This window comes from Dermacentor albipictus, chromosome 8 (genome assembly GCF_038994185.2).
Source record: "Dermacentor albipictus isolate Rhodes 1998 colony chromosome 8, USDA_Dalb.pri_finalv2, whole genome shotgun sequence".
NCBI classification, from domain to species: Eukaryota; Metazoa; Arthropoda; class Arachnida; order Ixodida; family Ixodidae; genus Dermacentor; species Dermacentor albipictus.
Window position 1 is genome coordinate 130,701,404 of NC_091828.1, and position 16,072 is coordinate 130,717,475.

Consider the following 16,072-nt stretch of genomic DNA (forward strand, 5'->3'; position numbering starts at 1 on the left):
ACACACACACCATATGGCAACCATTCCACTCGTGAAGATGGAATGGCAGCGAAGGCTGACGACAGTCAAAGCTCTCAAACGAAAAGCAAAGTGCTTTCGCTGCCATTCCACCTTCACCGAGTGGAATGGTTGTCACCTTTTGCGTTGCGAGTCTGGCGTCGTTGCTCGTTCGGAGGTGCCCGGGCTCGCGATTGCCGCTTTTGTTCGACATCGCGGGAACGTTCTTCCTCGGTGGTCGCTTCGCGCCGGCGCCGTTTACATTCTCGTTGCTGATTGCTCCGGCACTCCTCGTACGCACGTTGTTCTTCGGGTGTACGGACTATACGTGTCTGCCCCATCGATAACGCAGCCGTTTTTAGCGCCGATACCTCTCCTGCTCATGTACTGACCTTGACCTTGACGTCACGCTATTGTTCACGGTAAGCGTCCTAATCTGTTTCGAATTTTGAACTCTGCGCCACCGCATTGCACCTGTATGGGTTTGTTAGAAATCACAAAGTCCGTTTCTGTTGCCGGACGCCGAAAAGCGTAGTCATACACAGCTTTCGCTGTAAAAATGATGTTCAGTGTTAGTCAAAGTTTCGTGTATTCTCACATCCCTAGCAAGAATAAATCGGCATGCGATTTTTGACGCCATGGTGGGCATGGAACAGAGGATAACTGTTTTCGTCATGTTCACTCAGTTTGCCTACTCGATCCGTCTACATTATCCTGCCGTCTCTCAGCAGGCTGTACTCGTTCCCCCGTGCAAATGACGTTATTGGTCACGTGCCAACTTATGTCTTGTCTTATATGTGGCCAAACAATCGCGATGGCGGCAATATTACAGGCACGAACCCTTTACTTCTCAGCGTATCTGGAATGCGCTCCGAACCCTCGACCACCTTGTTTAGACAAGAATTGTAATGGTCCCAACAAAAACTGCCACACTCTTTGGACTCATCTTCAGGTGTGGTTCACTGCGTGTCAGAATCATCGTTGCTTTCTGCACAAGCAGCGTGTCCCAGTATATGTTAGGAAACCATAGGCGGGGCCCCGTTCGATACGCCCGAGCGGCTACAGTCGCACGCAACACGGCACATTCTGAAAGTTCTGCTTCCTGCATTGAGCCCACAATCTCACAGAACGCCGAGACGTGAGACGCTTACTTTTTAAACCTTCTGCGTCCCATCGCTTCGCACGAAACCAACAGCGACTTCAAAACGTGAGGCTGCGCACCACACGGGCGATCGCTCTGTGCGCTGTCCCATCTCGCCCTGACATGGTTCTCGGGTTTTCGAGCGGAACGGCGCGCTCATCCGAAATTGTGTATATCTAATTGGTCACAAACTCAACTTTACATTTATATTCAATGTAGGACAACGTGGCTAAAGGAGTTAAGACGACGCTAACGATGAGGCATGGGACAGCTAAGCAACAGAACCGCCAGCATTTATACATTTACCTTGTTTGGGCACTAGGCAACGATGTACAGTTGCTTACCGAGCATAGCCAGAGTCCCTTACGCGGTCGCCGATTTTGCTCATACCGACTAATACAAGTGCAAAGTCCGAACCAGCGCAATTCTATGCACCCAGAGCTGTCGGAGATCGCAGAAGGGAATGCAGTCGGGAAATTTGACGTCGCTGCTGCACAACCTGGGCGCACCAAAGAGCACAATCAATGGTCACGTGAACGATCCACCGCATCGACCGTCTCAACATCGGTGGACACTTTACCCCGCATTTATTCCCGTTACACACCCACGAAACCGGTTGACAGAAGGCTTCGTTCACCAACGTGTCCCACGCAGCGAATTGTCGAGCGCTCGTCGGCCAATACGCGAACAAGTCTGCGGCGGGGCGTTGCCTGTAGCAGCTGCAGAAATGGAGCGCAGGAACTTGCGCGCGAGCGTTCGCGGTCACAAGAAGCGGCGGCATCGGCATATGCCTCGCTAACAGGCATCGCAAGCTGCTTGCACCACAAGCAAGACGATATCGAGTATGGCTGCAATGGGAACGCAATTTCTACAATGAAGAACAAAATACACAAACGATAGTCGGGCCTTCTGAACGTCAGTCCGAAACGACACGAGCAAATGTTCCGTCGTGAGCACAGGTGCCGAGAAAATCGAGGGCAACGCAATCGCACAAAAAAGTTTTTCACAAGCGCACGTGCGCACTGACCAAGCTGTCGGCCCAGCGTCAAAAGATTTACATCCGCAGGTGACAGAGGAGGCTGAGAAGAACCTTCCGTTTGATTGGGCTCCGCGAGCGCCGTTTGCGAGGCAAGGTTCACGCACTGAAAAGCGAGCACATTTCTCGACTGCCGCGTGGTAATTGACCTACGCGTAATCGTTTGTACACAACGAGGCGTACGCGTGGTAATGAAACAGCACAAAGGCGCGCCCCCCGAGCGTCGTCAGTGGCGGCTGACGGAGGACGTGGAGGGCAGCGACATGCTGCCGGAGACCCTGACGGAGTACTGCTCGGGCAGCCGGTCGTCGGCCGACGACCGCGGCCGGCGGCGCTCCCTGTGCGGGCCCTTGGGCAGAGGCACGAGCGAGTCCTGCATGGAGCGGCGGCGCTCGTCGGCGGTGGCCAGGCTGACCCTGCGCGACGCCGCGACGGGCACCGCGCCGCCGGGCGCGCCCTCCGCGCGGCCCGAGGCGGACAGCACGGCCGCGACGGGAAGGTACTCGGTGGCCACGGCCGCCAGCGCCATGCAGATGGCCACCACGCACACGGCGATGTCGCGCCGGTGCAGGGGCGCCAGCCGGAACAGCACCTGAGTGACGAACGGTGCGGGAGCCGACGTTTCGGCAAGGGAACCTGCCACACTCCTGGTTCCAAAGCTGTTCCAAGACGACACCGCCCCCGAGTATCGCAGTACTCCACATGCGAAACGCAGTCGCACGGCGTTACAACGAACGCCCTATGAAATTACTTGCATAACGAATGATTCCACTTGACCTTGCCAGTTGCAGTAAGGCCACGTTATCTCTACACGTGTATCGTGAAGAATCCCATCCTGGCCATATGTATAACACATTCTCATTCTGCAAAACTATGCAAACAACCACTAGAGACGATTGTCAAAGTAGGCGAATAGCTTCCTGAATCCGTTCAATTATGTATGCGGAAGTCGTTGGCGCAACGTTTCGTCCCATTCCCGTTCTTCCCGTTGACGTCGACTTCCTTTATCTGCCAGTCATCGCTGCAGCACGCAGGGACACGGTTTCGCCGACCCACAAGGTTCACCAACCTCTGGCGTGACGTGCGAGCACCTCTTCGACCAACCAGCGGGATGGACAGTCTGGCGTAACTTGCGCTACGGCGGCCCTTCTTCCTACGGTGCTACACTATTAAGCGAAATTGCACCCTTTTGCCACACAACGATAATCGTCATCTGTCTTGTGCGCGTTTCCTTTCTTTAACACGGCGAGCCCGGCACTTCCCAGTAACGAACGGCATGCCCGTTATCGGCATGACATAGCATTCCCGACAGGAAAGTAGCTGACGAGGCGTTTTCAAGATAGGAAAGGCAAGCAAGGCAGATGACGATTATTGTCGTGTGGCAGAGATACACTCCAAAGGGTGTAACTTTGCGTACGCTCTTAGAAAAATTTACACCCATTGGGGCGTATCTTGTCCCACAACAATAATCGCCATCCGTGTTGCCCGCGTTTCCTTTCTTTAACGCTGCGAGCCCGGCACTTCCCAGTCACGAACGGCATGCGCGTTATCAGTGTGACGCAGCATTCTCGACAGGAAAATAGCGAGCGCCGAGTTTTCAGGAAAGGAAACGCAAGCAAGGCAGATGACGATTATTGTTGTGGGACAAATATACACCTCAAAGGGTGCAACCGTTTTAAGAGTGTAAGCTTTCCCCATTGCAAGCGAGAGGTAAACAAGAGAAAGGTGCGGGGCAACCTCGCCCAGCGATCCGGAGAGGCGGCCAAGTGCGAATCCCCAGCAGAGGCCGGTGCAGCGGGCGGCCACCGGGTACTGGCGCACGGTGACCACGGAAGCCAGCACGAAGACCAGGTTTCCGAGCATGCGCAGCACGACGACGAGAGCCACGCTCGCTCTCTGCAGCTGGTGCCCGTGCGTGGCGGCCAGCGCGACGGCGAGCGCGCTGAAGGCCAGCTCCGCCACCACGTTGGAGCGCCGGGCGCCGAAGCGCACGCAGCAGGCGTACGCCGCGCCGTACATGGGCACCATGCACACGAGGCCCGCGGCCGCGAGCGCGCTCTTCACGGGAAGGATGTCGTTCAGGCTCACCTGCGCCGAGGCACCAGTTCACGTGCCTCCTCCCTTGGGCCGAAGGAAACAAACCGCGATCGCGCCTGTCCTCTCCCAATACCACATCTCTCAAGACCCAACACGTGACCCTGCTGCTACAGTTTGGTCTCTTATTGTGCGCTCGCCCGACTCGGCCAAGGCGTACTCGACCGGCTGCCTTTGCCAACGGCTCTGCGCACGTGCTAGTAAACGACGGGGCCACCTGGATAGCACCTGATTGAAGGCGAAGCTGGTGGCGGCCCAGATGTACGAGAGCAGCGCGAGGCTCCCTCGCACGTCCGGCGCGAAGATGGCGAGCGGGCTGTGGTCGAGGAGCAGCAGCGGCACCTCGCTGTCGCGCCGCCGCGTCTCGCGCGCGAACCAGGCGCGCCACTCGTCGAGCGGGGCCCCGTTGATGCGGGCAGCGCGCAGGGCCACGGCCTCGGCCTCGCGCGCGTTCCACGCCCGGACGAGCCAGGCGGGCGACTCGCTGCCCACGCCGCAGTAGGCGAGCGCCAGCGCCGACGTGGGCGCCATCAGCGCCAGGTGCAGGGCCTCCCAGCCCAGCCGCAGCCGCGACAGCAGCAGCATCGACAGCGGCGCGGCCACCGACGCGCCGGCTGCGGCCGCGAAGCAGTAGCGGTCACGGCGCGCGGGGGTCGTCACCTGGGGGAGAGGCAGGCTGCTGCGTACGACGACGCCGCTTCGTTGTCTGGAGGCTCACAGAGCGGGCGCTAAAACGAACGCGGCCGCAGCGGGGCGACGAGGGCTGCAGCGGAAATAATCCGCCCGATGCAACTTCTGCGAGACTGCGCCAGTCTGCAACATACTGTGATAGGCAGCCCTGGCTACACACCCCTCCCCTCCTCGATCCCCTCTTCCTTAAACTACCTCACTCTTGTGCAGCGCAGCAGAGCGGACGCGCATCTGGTTGACTACCCTACGTCATCCTCTTCTCCTGCATGCAAGTGACTCGCTACCATAACCTTGGAACGGGTGGCGCATCACGTGACCTGACGTCAAAGCGACGCGCGCTTCGACCGCGGTCGGCGCAGAAAGAGGAAACGCGGCAGGCGTCTTGTCGCCGTCTGCTCTCGCAGCGGCCTCACGGAGCGATACCTGCAGGAGAGCCCACTGGCCAGGCTCGTGTTTAGCGCGGCCGTGGGAAGCCAGCGGCGACAAAAGCTGTCTTCGCCCGCTACTGCGTCCTGCCGTGCATACGGAGGTGGCCGTCGGATCGACCACGTCCGCGGAGGTTGCTTTGCTCTCTCGCAGGGGGCAGGCTACTTGTCGCTCCGCAATGGTAGTATACCGCCGCGCAATCTGTGACGTGGGGAAGATATGCTAGCCGCACAGTTTTCCGCTAAAATTACTCGAGGCTCTGGCGGTTCGGCTACTGTGGGAATGGTGGTTATAGTAGCACATGTAGCTCCAAATGTTGGCTTTACTTACTATGCTGCCTTTTATTGGCATACATTTCGAAGCAGTTGATACCACCGACGCTGAAGCTGGCTATGACTGCTTTTTAGACAATTATTTGAACATAGACACCCATTCATTCCCATACCCACAGCAGTAATAAAAAATCGGTAAACCTTGTATAACACCAACATTGCATAGCAAAATAAGGACAAGTTGTATTACCATTCCTTAGAACACGCGATCAGGAAGTTATTAGAGAATTTCGGCGTTATTCCAATGAACTTACTAAAAAGCTCCGAACAGCCAAAGAGGACCATTTTCGCAACCTTTTTACCCCGATTGGAAGAACAGATGCAACTTGGAAAAGGCTCAATGCTCTTTTTAACCGCTCTACCCCGAAAAATCCAATAAGAATAATAACAATCAAAAGCTGTGAGGCAGTTTACTAGCTAATCAAATTAATTATTACTTTGTTGATCTAGATAGACCTAACTTCGATGAGAGAGCACTTGGTTACATAAAACACACGAATGTCAAGCCCTGCTTTCTAAATCCAGTATCAGACAGTGAAATGGAATCGGTTTGTTCATGAGTGAACTGTGGGAGTTGCGATGCAAATGGCCTAAAAATCAAATCAGTTAAGTAACTGTGGGAGTTGCGATGCAAATGGCCTGAAAATCAAATCAGTAAAATGCGTACTTGACCGTATGGCCTCCTGTCTGGTTCATATATTTAACTTTTACCTTTAGAACGCAGTATTTCCAACAACGATGCAACTGGCGAGAGTTGCGGTTGTGCACAGGGATGGAGACATTAATGATCTTGGAAATTGCAACCCTATATCGATATTGCTTATTTTTTTTCAAAAGGCCTTTAAAAGCGATACTATCCCGTATGTCCGTTCTTTGCAAGAAACACAACGTAATAACTTAAGCACAATTCGGTTTTAGAGAACATCTATTTACAAAACTGGCATCATTAGAATAAAAAGAGTTCATTGTAAAGTCATTTGAGCCTAAAGAGTAGTCGCGCTTAAAGTTTAAATAGGTTTTACAAAGGATTTTGACAACCTTGACCACATATTGTTTTTAAGAAAACCTGATGAAACTTATGGATTCTAAGAGAAAAGCTTGGCACTCTTACAAAACTATCTAGGTAGCAGGCAGCAATATGTTGTTACAGATGTACATTCCGCGCATATTAGAGAAGTCCTATCTCGAGTCCCCCAAGGGAGCATTCTCGGTCCTTTCATCATCAATATCTTCCTAAATGATATCATACACATCGACACTGCACCAAATCTCAGCTCCGACTGCCTCAAAGCTAATCACCAGAACTAACATACCGCTTTTGGGGCCACATATATGATCATAGTATAAGGCTTTGAATATTAACACGAGTAAAACCAAGACTATTGTTTATTGTCCTAAAAACAAAATTTTGAGTATCAGTGATGCGATCATGCTTTATGATGAAGAAATATAGTGAGCTCTTTTAAAACATTAGGTGTCTTTCTAGTATCTTCCAACATCTAGGATCATTGGTTCAACTTACGGAAACAGGTACATGTTACCCAATAAAGTGAAACTTCTTTTGTATAACGCATTGTTTCATCTGCATATAAATCACTGACTTAATATGGTGGAATACGGCACTGATAAATTTAACGAAACTTTATATACCTGAGAAAACACGTTACGAGGTATATACAATGTGTGATATGAACGCCCTTCAGCATCACTCCTCATAAGAGCACGCATAGCACAGGTATTTTATACTTACGATTACTGCCTAATGTCACAGTGTCCAATGGAAGAAAGTAATATTGTATTTTATCTTTAAAAAAGTAGCACTTCTCAGTTAAAAAAATAAAAAAAACAGACAGACCAAGAAACAGGTATGTGGCACATATACTCCTGCAGAACAATATATGGCAAACAAATAAAGCACACTTTACCCAAACTACTAAATTTATGCCTCTATAATAGCCTAAACCCGGTTCAAATGAGAGAGAGAGAGAGAGAGAGAGAGAGAGAGAGAGGACATACGATGTTTCGACTCGAGTATTACTTAAAAGCCTCAAGTCCGTGTCTTTACTGTTTCTTACCGTATTTCTAAATAGTGATTCTACACGTATCGGCGCTTGTATTACACATGACTATGGTATGTGTTTTATTCAAGCATTGTTTCCACTGCTCTGTGCATCCGAATCTGTGCCCCCTCTAATTGATTGTTCTAACAGCGACATTATATACTGCGACTCTTTTTATCTTCCGTTTTTATGTATGTTTTGCTCATGCTGATGCTGCAGGCCAAGTGCATTTTCTTTCGCGGAGGATGAGGAAGATAGAGCTATATTTAAGCATGCCCTGGTTCTTTCTCTTTACCTCCCCGATCAACCCCGATGGCAAATGAACTTTATTAATCTTGCTTCTCTAAACGCAGAACGCAATAACAGTCTGCGTATATGTGCACAGTCACTGCAAATCGTTGCACATATAACGCAATATTTTGTTGAAAACGTTCGCAAAGTCATAAGGTCGTCTTAAGCCGTCCAGGTCGTTAGGCAAATACACGCAGCACTTTCCATCGTTTACACAACGGCAGAACTGCCGTGGATGCTTGCGCCTCCCGTAGGCATTTACCAGAATGATTGCTAGAGAAGCCAGGGAACTCTGGCGCCACTCTCACCTCGTAGAGCACGGCGTACAGGACGAGGCAGAGGGCGTTGCTGGCAGCCGACGCGACAACGCGCAGCGCGACGAACAGCAGGTACGAGTTGGCCAGGCTGGTGGCGAAGCCGGCCGCCACGAGCGCGGCGAGCGAGGCGTGCATGACGCGGCGGCGGCCGACGCGGTCCGCCGCCGCGCCGGCCAGCGGCAGGAACAGCACGCAGGCGGCCACGTACACGAGCAGGGCCAGCTCGACGAGCCAGCGCCGGTCGCACACCAGGCGCCACTCGCTGACCGCGTTGTTGCCGTAGCGCTCCGTGTCGAAGTCCCACGCGTCGCAGGGCACCACGCGGGCGCGCGAGCCGCCGTCCGGGGGCTCGAGCCGGGTGCACCGGCTCCGGCGGCCGTCCGCCTCGGCGGGGATGGCCGTGCTGCGCCACTCGGCGGCGCTCAGGTTGGCGAAGGCGTCCGGCGGCCGGCACCAGTGGTCCATGACGCGCGTCGTCGCCCGGAAGCTGGTCAGGTGCAGCAGGAAGGCGGTGCCGGCCAGCGTCGAGGCCACCATGACCATCGCCTGACGGGGAGGAACAGGCGGGCACGAGCGCCGACTAGAAACCGCCGCTCGCATAGCACGCAGCGAAAGGCTCATACGCAATGGACAATCGTCGCTCGGATGCATAAAGAAGGGCGAGTTGAGCATCAAGTCTGCTTTACATCAGGCTACGGCCGCAACGGGGAAAATGCGTAACTACGGCTCGGCGACTCGCATCGTAAGATCAAGCAAAACGTAAACGAGTGTACACGGATCACTGGTCTTCGTACGGCTGAGTCGTTATCGCGTGCTTCATGTCCTAGCACTTAAGGAACGAAAGATGAACGAGTGCTTCACAGTTCGTCGACAGCGGTGTGGAGACAGGTCGGTAATGACGAAACGGTGCAGTTGAAGGACGAGCCGATGATGAAAAACTTTATTTATCCCTCATTAAAGGGAAGGGGGCAATGGAATAGAGGTTCGGGAAGGAACTACCTGAAGTAGGCCTCCGCTATCCTCTCAGACCACTCCAGGATGGCCTCCTGAAGGTCGGGCCTGGAGCTGCGCAAGGTACACTCCCACTGCTCCTCACTATATATTAGTTGCTTGAGGAAAGGGGGTGCTAGGGCACCTCCACATGGTATTGTTTATGTCTGCTTTGGGAGAGACGCGGAATTTGCAAGACTAGCTGCGCGTAGTGCACGTCACGAGTCGCCTCCAGGAGTGGGCTCACACGCCACAGCAGCCGCCACGGCCTGGCAACGTATCTGGATCAGAGGTCCGGGAGGCTGCTTTTTACCTCCGGTCGGTCCGAGCAGCGAAAGCCCGGCAAGCAGCCGGTGCATTGGGACAGACTGATTGTAGGCACCGCGCCGGCGACGCCAGGATCACGGCCTCTGACCGAGCCCGTCTACGCCGGTGCGCCACCTGCCCTCGGCTCGCCCTCCTCGGGCACTATGTCGTCGTCTTCTCTCAGTCGCCGCCAGACAGCGAAAGTTTACGCTTCGATCGTCAGTCGGAGCGCGTCAGAGAGTACACGCACACGCACCCTGTACACACTAGGCGCGATGGCCGCGTGCACGGAACCTTTAATTCGCATATGGCCGGCGCCCGTCGTCTCCTCCCGAGCCGTTCACAGGCGCCGCCTCTTCGCCCAAGTACGCGAAGAGCGCTGTGCTGCAGAGCAACGAAATAGTAGCCACGAAAGAGCTGCGGGGTTCGAGGCAACGTGCGGGTATCTTCGAAGCGCTGCCAGCAACGCAAGAATTTGTTTGTGATGACCTTTCGAATAGCGCCGCGCTCCCAAGCAGCAGCAACGGTTTTCGTTAAGCCCAAGTGTCACCCGGTTTTATTCCCATCGTACTACGCACAGCATTCCACCTTGAGCCATCTGCGTAACGCACGAGCCGTGCGTTTCGAAGGGACGCACACGGCGAATCACGGAACGGGCGCAAACGTTCACCTGAAAGCGTCCCTCGCCCATCGGAATGGCGTCCTCGGTCGGCTGGTCGTCCAGGGCCGGGCCGCGCGGCAAGTGCGTCGCGCCGGCGGCCGGCAGCGGGTGCCGGCGGCTGCCGACGGACGACGCCCCGGCGAGCGGACGGGAGGCTGCGTCTCGCTCCATGGCCGAGCTTCTTCTGGCGATGGCTGCCAGCGCGGGGAGGGGGCTCGAGCCCGGACGGAACGTGACTCTTCGACCGCTCGCGATGACGATCCTTGGCACGTACCCACAACGTGGGAGTGGGCCGAAAAGCGGGCGGCACGACAGTACGAAAAGAGGCGAATAATAAGGCCAGAAACGGTCGCTAATAATTTTATATCGCTATTTACTCCAGCATGGAAGAATAAGGAGAGCCGACCCCGCAAGCGAGCGGGACTAAGGCAGAGGAAGAGCCAGAAGAACGTGCTGTTAAGCAGTGAGTCAGTACAGTTTCGCCTAATCGAACATGCGTCGGCACATGTGTCGCTTCGCACCGATGTCATCACTTAGCCTACTCTCACATGCGTCATCATCGAGGACTGTAATCACGCAAGTCGAAGACCGTTGTCAGATCTCCGGTCATCCATGTCGTGCGCCATCCGCATTCACTCTACGCCTGCGAATTCCTCGATGTCTCCGTCAGTAATCCCCTGACTGCGCCTCCCATCCCTCACCGTGGCACTCTCAATTTGCAGTTTCTGAAATGTACAGTTGCGTGCTCTACACGCACGAGCTGCCCAACTCCGCCATCTTCACTGTATACAGTATCGTCTGTCCGCATTTGCTGTGCCTCGATCTCATAACAAAAGTAAACTTTTTCTAATCAGACTACGTTCGCGAAGCGAATTCTAGTGGCGTAGTAGTGCATACTTAAACTTACGCGAGTACAAGCGATTACGCTGGAATGTGCGACGAGTCGTGTATGAATAGCCGACGTGTCTTGACCCATGAATCTGATTTCGACAATAGACGACTGTTCTCGCCTCTATCGTTGTGCTTTATGTACTTTTGTTTGCTGGGCAGAAGTCCGCCCAGTAAAAAGTTAAATCCGATACTCGCAGTTTCGGCATTTGTGTTGCTCTTCACCGTCACTGTACGAGGTACGAGGTGCATTTCTTACACTGTATTTTTCTATATGTATTCACATATGTGTTCTAATTATTGTATAACCTTTGTGTGCACTCTCCCCCCCTTACACAATGCCTCTAGGGGCCTGTAAGGTATGCTTAAATAAATAAATAAATAATGAAGGCAGAATTTTTTTCTGTTGTATGCATCGTGTAAGATTAATCAATCGATAAATCAATCATTCAATCAAGATTCATTTATTTATCCCAGAGGAAAATGCTCTACTCATATCTCTCTTCATGACGCAAGTTCTCCGCGCTTTTCTATATGTGTGGCAGACGCATAAGCCACTATTATTTTTTTTTGTTTTTGATGTTACAAGGCACCATTCAATTTTTTATAAAATTTACTTTGATGCCATCTTTACCGTTTGTTGAAGTTAATGCTGCCTCACCCCCCACTCCAAATTATTTAGCTGTATATATTGATAGCGCCGCATACTTCAAAATTTTGGACTGTTTTTCCGATTGTAGCTTTACTACCTTTTTTGCTGTTACAGCGATTGATAGTGTTTGAAATAAATAAATAAATAAATAAATAAATAAATAAATAAATAAATAAATAAATAAATAAATAAATAAATAAATAAATAGTCGAAGCGAGGTCAAACTCGAAACTGCACGCGAGAACACTCACCAGTTGATCGAAGGTATTATGTTCTAAGGAGACGGAAAAGGTGGACGACAAGAATAGAGTTCGCAGCATCAGAGCGACGAACAAGCTTACAAGTTATATATCGCAGTTATTAAGCATTTTAGCGCTTAGGTCGACGGTTCAAAGCTGTTCACGACGAACTCTGCCGCAATTTGCTCTATATCGGAGGATAAGTGCTATACCGATGTATATGAAGCAATTTGAACAAACACTTTCCAGTGCATCTGCCATTGCTGGCCCCCTTCATAAGGGCTGCTGAGCCACCTCATTTGTTTACTATCAGTGTCTCTCGGCGTTGCAGAGAGAAGTGGGCGGGACAATTAAGGGAGAACTTGCAACACGGCGACGACCTGAACAACGCATCCTCTGTTCACTTTCGCGGAAGAGGAAGTCGGCAGCAAGTACACTCAGCAACAGGCATTTCGCTGGTGTTGCTATACGTATCTTCGCTTCGGGGATCCGCAGATCTCTCTGCAAGCGTCCGGCGTTCGTATGTTTAGAACACCGGTATATATGCCAAGCCGCCCTGTACGGCTTTGAAAAAAACTCGAGCGTCAGTTTGAGGTCGTTCGAGCTTAACCAAACAGTGGCTCCCACACGACGCCATGACGGAGAACGGAGACTGGTGCTGCAAGCGCACAATGTTTCCGCGTCGATTCCGTTTGTTTTCTTGGCTCCCTTTCTTCCGCGCCCTCCCTGATTGCGCAGCTGCCGGTTGTTCTCCCGTGTGCGGTGGAACTTGGGAACCCGAGAATAGAAGAGAGCCAGCGGGACCCATCTGCTCCGTCTCTCGATTATCCGTCCCTCAACCGCGGCCTCGTTCCTCTGCTTCGGCGGCGTGTTTGTTGTCTCGGCCATGCCGGTCGCCTTCTGCTTTGTCGTCTGCCATGGGAGCGCTATCAAATGCGTGCAGCGTTGTTAAAGCTGGAGAGTCGCCCTCGGCCAACCAGGGGTTGGTTGTTTTAGAGCTGTACGTCGGTGCTTCCGTAGCCGGCCAACACCACTATAACCGCACAACACGAAAGAAGAAACACATCCAGGCAACTCTTGCAACTTAGAAGTTATGTGTGTGCATGTACCTCTTCTTTTGCGTTGTGTGGTTATTGCGCCGTCTGTCGGCAAGTATGCTGTACCAACTGGCCAGATTTTTGACACTGGTGCTTCCTAAACAGCATCACCTCGAGCGCTGTGAAAAACCAGACAATAACGAGCGAGAAGGAGCGCGTGACAAGGTGCCAATCCAGGGACAAACGATCTAGATTGAGGGAAGCGCAGGACAAACCCACTGCAAGAACATCACAAGCGGAAGAAAACGCAAAATGCCTCTACCAAAAACAGTTGGCAGTGGCGCCTTATGATGTGCTTCTTCCTGTCTGTGACTGTTCTGTGCCTCGCAAGATGTAATTTGGCCTCAGCCAGCAAGCAGAGCAACTGCATAACAACGGCGAACTCAGTCGGTCCGAGTGCATTCGTCTTGCAAGAGAAGGGCGAAAAGAAAGGAATGCACCATGCCTTCCCGCACTTCTGACTTAAGATGAATCATGGTGAAGGACATGCTGTGCACTGTTTTCAGCTGAGGCTAAGTCGATGGCGAGCTCTTAAGTGCATCGTGCTTCTGGGAACGCAAAGCAGACTACACACCGCAATACTGCAGGTTCAGCATTAAAAATAGGGGTGTGCGAATATTCAAAAATTCGCAGGCCTCGCAAAGCCGAAGTTAGAATTTTGAAAGCGCTGTCCGGTGACATTCTTCGAAATAAAAGAAGTCGCTTACACGGAAGCTTGGTTTCAGTAGGTCGATTGCGGAGTGCGTCACACTAAATTAAAGTGCCTCACATGCTCGAAGAATCGCGTAGGGAGCGGAGATTCACGCCAATGATCGTCATGATGTCTTCCAAGGTAACGACCTCTGTCACGGTCAAAACCTGTGACTACTTTTCGCTATGCACTAGTTCGCTCTGTTTCTTGCACGGAATTAAGGCGCAGCCAATGAACACGGACGAAAGAAACGAGACACGGACAGGCGCATAATTATGTTCAAGCAACATACACCAATGTCCACCGCCTTGACCGCCAGCGGCGCTGGCGAACATTCTGACGGCTAACCTTGTAGACAAACACAAGCGAACGAGAAGATGGCAGTCGCGGTGGCTTAGTTGGAAAAACAACGTGCGCGCAATGTGGAAGATGTGGGTCCGGCTCCCCCGTGCGGCAGGTTATCCCTTCGTCCATTTTCGTTTCGCTTTACATTGTAACGTCTACGTTTCAGTTAAACGTAACAATTAACTTGCCCTGTGCTTTCTATGGCTTCACTGTTTGTTACCTCGTATGGCTGTGAATAACAAAAAAATCGAGCCCCTTGAATTCCGTTATTCCTCTCGCCTTATAAACCAGCAACATGCTATATTACGTTAGCTTACCAAGCATCGCAACTATAACGGTGCTGCGCACTCCTAAAATTGGACATAGTTATAAAGCCAGGCTGGACTTCGTCCATGTCGTCGAAGGAGTCGGTGCACGAGAGTTGAAGATAGGTTCAGTACACGGGGGCCGGAAAGCTCCAACAGAAGGCCGCAGCCTCGTCTGTTTTTCGTCTGTCAACGCCCAGGCCACGCGGTGCTCGAAGACCAATTCGGCATCGTTACTATTTTATCATCTTCATTGCTGGCGCACACGGCCTTCGGTAGCGCGCTTACTTTCCAGGGGATGCACCAGGCCAAACAGAGGAAGACTAAAAATACCGAGCTGCGCGCCGATGCATGCCGAGGATCGTCGCTAGCGTGGCTGTCGGCTGTTCTGGCGACGGCGCGTTTCCTTCATTACTTGTCAGGCTGTACAGCCGCGTGCTGCTATGCGGTTATAACGCGCAAGAAGCTCTTCCGAGCGGTCCTCTTCAGGAGAGAAGGACAACGGGTAAATTCTTTGAACAACCAGCCCAGTGGACGAGTGTTTTTATGTCAGCGTCTCGCCCTTGTGTTCGCTTGCCTTGCCATTGAATCGTTGCTTACTGCCGAGGAGAACAGCGCACTTGAAAGGCGAATCTGTGACCAGTTCAAGGGTCAACATTGACAGCGACGTATGTTGTAAGCGTGCTGCCGATCCTAAACTTGCTACGTCATGTCTTTGCTGTCGTCGTGGGCGTTATGACGTCACCGGGACAGATTGTTATCGCGATAATTTAACACGTTGCCCCCTTTGAGAGGCCCACTACAATTATTTTTACTGCGGTAGTTGCAGTCGCTGTGCTGTCCCAGGTGCGACCGCGCATACGTTGCCTGCGCACCTTTATAATCTGCTGCGGGTGCGACCATGCGAGGCCGCGCCGATAAGGTTGATACTAGATTTACAGTATAGGCGCCATAAAGGGGGCCTATACAGTAGCTCTAGTTTGTACTACTGACCTCCACTAGTGGAGGTCAGTGATTGGTAACTGGATGCGTGCTGTCTTCCTGCGTGCCCAGCACGGAGGAAGGAAAATTATAGGAGGGAGCACACCGCAGCCCAAATGAAAACCTGGGGGCCCAAGACGTGATCGCACGTCAAAGTTTGCGGTTAGTTTTAGTGTTCCTGCTCTGCAGGCAGAGCCACGGCAGGGCGGCTGAACAAGCGCGCACCGAATGAAAACTCCTGGCATAGCTAGTGCGAACCAAACGTCTCAGCAAATCTCGATTCTTCATCCGTGATCTTGACGCAGGAGGTCACGTGTCGGGTCATCACTGTGGCTTCACAGAGCGTTCGCCCTCCAAGGCTGGCTACGTAGCGCAATGCTCCCTTCTATATTTTTTTCCTTCCTCCATGTTGCCCAGTGTTGGAGGTCACGTTATTAACGTCTTGGAGGAGCGGCACAGTGAGACGGGGAAGGGAGCGGCAACGTGGAACGTTCACTTTGCCACATCCATGTGCGCGCTCCCGAATGCCGGCA

The 16,072-nt window shown here is 52.5% G+C and overlaps 2 protein-coding genes across 4 annotated transcripts in view; one reads left to right on the plus strand and one right to left on the minus strand.

Annotated features, from left to right (window-relative positions):
• The window catches only part of LOC135898265 (RNA binding protein fox-1 homolog 3-like), a 571,669-nt gene that overhangs the window by 54,354 nt on the left and 501,243 nt on the right, over positions 1 to 16,072 (plus strand). The window lies entirely within an intron of this gene.
• Positions 1,579 to 16,072, minus strand: part of LOC135898264 (solute carrier family 22 member 7-like) — a 46,668-nt gene continuing 32,174 nt past the window's right edge. Inside the window, exons 1-5 of one of the 3 annotated variants that reach the window (XM_065427110.2) lie at positions 10,351 to 10,554; positions 8,376 to 8,930; positions 4,497 to 4,928; positions 3,912 to 4,262; positions 1,579 to 2,766 (exon numbers count right to left, since the gene is read on the minus strand). In XM_065427110.2, the coding sequence (XP_065283182.2) occupies positions 2,401 to 2,766; positions 3,912 to 4,262; positions 4,497 to 4,928; positions 8,376 to 8,930; positions 10,351 to 10,512 (1,866 nt within the window). In that variant the 5' untranslated portion in view covers positions 10,513 to 10,554 and the 3' untranslated portion in view covers positions 1,579 to 2,400. Of the gene's footprint in view, positions 2,767 to 3,911; positions 4,263 to 4,496; positions 4,929 to 8,375; positions 8,931 to 10,350; positions 10,557 to 16,072 lie in introns of those variants that run through there. The other 2 variants (XM_065427112.2, XM_070524465.1) reach the window with 2 other exon arrangements.